This window comes from Homalodisca vitripennis, unplaced genomic scaffold (genome assembly GCF_021130785.1).
Source record: "Homalodisca vitripennis isolate AUS2020 unplaced genomic scaffold, UT_GWSS_2.1 ScUCBcl_7407;HRSCAF=15089, whole genome shotgun sequence".
Classification (NCBI taxonomy): Eukaryota; Metazoa; Arthropoda; class Insecta; order Hemiptera; family Cicadellidae; genus Homalodisca; species Homalodisca vitripennis.
This window is the reverse complement of record NW_025783518.1, coordinates 25,253-29,775: the sequence shown is the minus strand read 5'-3', so window position 1 is coordinate 29,775 and position 4,523 is coordinate 25,253. Positions and strand designations below refer to the sequence as shown.

The following is a 4,523-nucleotide window of genomic DNA, read 5'->3' as shown; positions in this document are numbered from 1 at the left end:
TGAAAAAGCGGGGTGTAAGGTACGTGAAGTACTTGGCGCGACGGAGACAGTAATGTTTTCAAGAAGGTGAGTGATAGACAAACCCTATGGCGATGATGAGTAATGTTTTATAAAACTGGAATGTGTCAACCATGTGAAAAATATAATGGGTTAAAGACTCAGAGAAACCTGAAAGAGAAAAAATGTGTGAAGAAAACCAAAAACTTGTAAGACGGTGTTAAGACAATTAGGCGGAAGAAAATAAGGCTAACTAATATAATAGAAAAATTAATAAACATACAATGCAGTACAGGTATTGGGCATTACGAAGAGGTGGGTTCGAATCTGGAAGGATATGAAAAGAAAAATGTGTGGGGCATACTTCTTTCCATGAACTTTATCAAATGACTACGGAACCGCAACACTGCACGTTTATGCCCAAAGGGGTAGCCGACTCTTGGTGTGGTTCATAACAAAGGGGTTAGCTCATAAATCAGCCCTACAATTATAAGCACTTTTACCAAAAGTGACATAATTGCCAATCAATTTAAAACAAAATTTATAAGTGTTTTTAGCAAAACCCCGAACTTCTAAAAAATAAGTGCCTTCACCAACAAAACCATCAAAATCCGTAACGAAAGTTTTTAATAAAACGTAGATGTGGAAATAAAGTCCCCAAAAATGGTGTTTGTGAGACTGTGAACACTTTGGAAGTTAAGGTGTGCATGGGATGCGAGGTGCTAAGTTCTCGAATGATGGATTTGCCAGTAAAGTTGGGGATATGTAACAATGAATTAGGGCCTAACTTTGATTAAAAAACTCAGTGCGTTCTCTCGCGCTTCGTGAGTTTTTGATGTTTTTTGCGACTCAAGAAAGGCCGGGACAAAAGCTGCACAAACTCAAATGAACCAAGGAAGCCCAGAACAGCTAGGAAGAAGAAGAAAGAGGAATACTGGATTCTAGAGGAGGATGCAGGGAGCATGCTGCTAAGGCCCTGCCTTATGGTGCTGGGATGTTCTTAAGCTAAGCTAAATGTAAGTACATGTACCTAGTTTTTAAATATAACCGTCGTTTCCCTGAAAAAAATGTGTATTTTTTTAAACAAAGGTAAATTTTTCTCTAAAAAAACCAATGGGAGGATATACGCAACCAATGTTTTTTTGCACTTATATCAAACAACCCTCAATTACCTTAACCATGGAAGCAGAACTAGATAGTGTAGACAATTGCACAACACACTAGCTCTCAAATAAAAAATATTTTTTCTAAAAAAAACTAGAAATTTTATAAATAACTTAATAAAAAATCTAAATTTATTCTATTAATTATATTTTATAATATTGTAACCATTGTGCTTCTGTAGTTAGATAAATATTCATAACAATTACACACAGAACATAATTGTAGGCCTATAGATTTAATGGGTTCCTGAAAAAAGTTTGTACTCATAAATTTTGTTTTGAAGAATTTAAACATGGTCGGGTAATAGGACCCTTTCCCGCTCCCCCTTAACAAACAATGTCGGAACGTACACCGAACCACTCATCCCGCAGCCAGTGTTCGACCAATGTAAACGCAGCTGGATGCCATGTTTGTGAGTGTACGCTCATGCTAATGGCATTAACTGAGCTTTATTAGCACGGCCGTTTAGTCTATCTAGTATCGTTACCAAAAGTAAATTTTTAAATGGAGTGGCAAAATCTTTCAAAGAGCTTTACTTCTTTTAAGTAGTTATTTGATGTATGGGAAGTAATCACCTAAAGAGCTTCTTATACAAGGGTTGGATTAAGCGATTACTTTCAAGAAAAATGGGGTTCATTAACCTACTAGTCTATGAATTATAGGCGTGCTAGTAGGTAGTTAAAATTTTTTAACATTAAATGATAGGCCACAACAAATAATCTCTCCTATATGGTTCTACAAGTCTTATCAAAAGACCTATTGCTGAATAAATACCCAAATCGGATTGGATTAACAAATTAATTACACTATGCCATATATTTACATTTATATTTGTCTGTAACAAGTTTAAATGGCAGCACAAAATAACAATCCTTTACTTAAAATTGTTTCATATAAATAATATCATGTTTGAATATTTATGGAATATTTTTCATTGATTTTACTACTCCGATGATGTTTACTTACGGCAATCCAGTCCACATAGAAAGACTAATTAACCTATTGATTTTTATCATCGAATAGCTTATTCTTTTCAATAAAATCCTCACTGCGGCTATACAAAATATGAGCTCGGCAAGAGAAATCCTATGCAGAAATTCTTTAACAATTTAACAAAAATTGACGCTTTCAACGATCACAAGCAGGTGGATGTCATTGAGCTTGACTTCGCTAAAGCTTTTGACCGCGTTGACCATTGCTTACTTGTAAGGAAACTGGAGGTTTGCGGTTTTGGTGGGGGTTTGCTTCGGTGGTTGTCCAGTTACTTGTGTGGACGAATCCTCCAGGTTCGCTATAATGGTTCATTGTCCCAAGACCTTTATTGCCACGTCCGGAGTGCCCCAGGGTTCCCTACTTGGTCCAGCATTATTTAACATCTTTGTTAACGACATCACCTCTATTATAAAGTGTGGCTGTTTGTTATTCGCTGATGACCTGAAACTTTATCAGCGGATTGCATCGGTGGATGACCAAGACCTGCTTCAGACCCAAATCAATTACATCGCTGATTGGTGTATAAAGAAAAAATGGCCTTGAACGTGGAAAAATGTGTAACTTTGACTTTCCACCGTTGCAGAGCTCCCATAATACGAGAGTACACCGTAAATGACACCACTCTCAGAAGAACAGCTGAAGTTAGGGACCTTGGGATCACATTTACACAGTCTCTTGCTTGGGATCGCCATGTTGGTGTGGCTTGTTCTAGAGCCCTGCGCAATCTGGGTCTTATCCATCGCCTTGCCAGAACCCTCTCCAACCCTCATTCATTAAGGATTCTTTATTGTACCCTTGTAAGACCCCACCTCGAATACTGTGGAGTCATATGGTCACCTCACCAGGTCTACCTAAAGGACGCTCTGGAGGCGGTCCAGCGTCGTTTTCTCCGCCTCATCGGGACCCGTCTTGGGTACCGGTACCAAGAAGTCCCACTGGATGATGTTGCCGCCCTCATGAAGCTTCCTTCCCTCGAAACTAGACGTATCATGAGTGATATCCTGTTTCTTTGGCGTCTAGTAACGGCTGACATCGATTGCCCTGACCTTCTTCAGAGAATTTCTCTCAGAGTACCAACCTGCGGCACAAGATCGCAAAACCTCTTCGTCACAACATCTGCACGAACCAATTACATGAGGAACAGCTCTATCATTAGAGTACAGAGGCATGGCAATTCAGTTTCTGAAGATCTGGACTTCTTCCACCCCTCAAGCATTTCCAGCATCCGCTGCCGTCTCCAGAGCCTCTTCAATTAATATGTAATATTTTCACTATTTACTCGTTATGATTGTAATTTGGGTACATTTATTATTTTGTTGTTTAGTTTATTATGTCTAGGTTAAAGTGTTTCTGTTTTTAGGTATTGCATTGTAGAGTTTAATTTATTGTTATTTATTACTATTTATTATTGTTGTTGTTGTTTATTTTTGTTATTGTTCTAGTAAGTAGTCGGTAGTTTGTTGTTTTGCGCATTATCTACTCAATATTGATTATTGTTGGTTGTTTAGTTACGTATGTAAGTATATACATGTACATGTTGTATTCATTTATTATCTATATATCATGGGTATATCCATCTATATATTATTATTTATATTTATATATTATTATCTATTATTATTTATTTATTTGGTTATATATATGTGTATGTAAGTATGGATACTGGAGCATTTATTATTTATTATCTGATATTGTTTTAGGCATGTAAACAGTATTGTAATACTATATAGTATTGTTGTGCACCACACTTTGTAAGCACTGGTAAAAAATGGCAATGCCGTTAAATCAAATAAATAAATAAAATAAAATAAAAATAAAAATTAAAATAAAAATATTAAATATAAAATATACTCCCCAAAGTCTATTTAATATGATCTAACATTACCTAAATTTACTTTTACGGTTCTTAAACATTAGCACTGTTATTATAAAAGCAAGTATATTACTAATTTTAAAATATCATATATTTTTACAAATATATAGTATGTAAAAACAATTAATTTTAATGTTTTCTGAGATTATGTTACAATTTCTTAATAGTTTAGGACATATATATAGTTATATATATATATAATATATAATATATATAATTATATATATATAATTTCAATAAACATTGAATCGCAAAAAGTACTTGCTCCGCCGGGAGTCCGAAAACCCGGATCTCTCACTTGCCGGGTGAATGTGCTACCATTACACCACAGAGCGCTTACCTTTTCCGATTCAATTTATTTTGTATTTGGCCGTATCTGTCACATATGCGTTTTAAATACACATATGTATATGTATATATATATATATATATATATATATATATATATATATATATATATATAATTTAGAGTCAAAATTTAATTTAAAACATTTTA

General features: G+C 34.9%; 1 protein-coding gene across 1 annotated transcript; it reads left to right on the top strand.

Annotated features, from left to right (window-relative positions):
* The first annotated feature begins 2,687 nt into the window (after nucleotides 1–2,687).
* LOC124374166 lies at nucleotides 2,688–3,410 on the top strand. The gene has a single exon (XM_046832427.1). It carries the CDS (start codon nucleotides 2,688–2,690, stop codon nucleotides 3,408–3,410), a length of 723 nt encoding a protein of 240 aa, XP_046688383.1.
* Nucleotides 3,411–4,523: the final 1,113 nt, after the last annotated feature.

Bases quoted from the DNA above. Each gene is read 5' to 3' on its own strand.
- LOC124374166 (XM_046832427.1), top strand. From the start codon at position 2,688: ATGGCCTTGAACGTGGAAAAATGTGTAACTTTGACTTTCCACCGTTGC.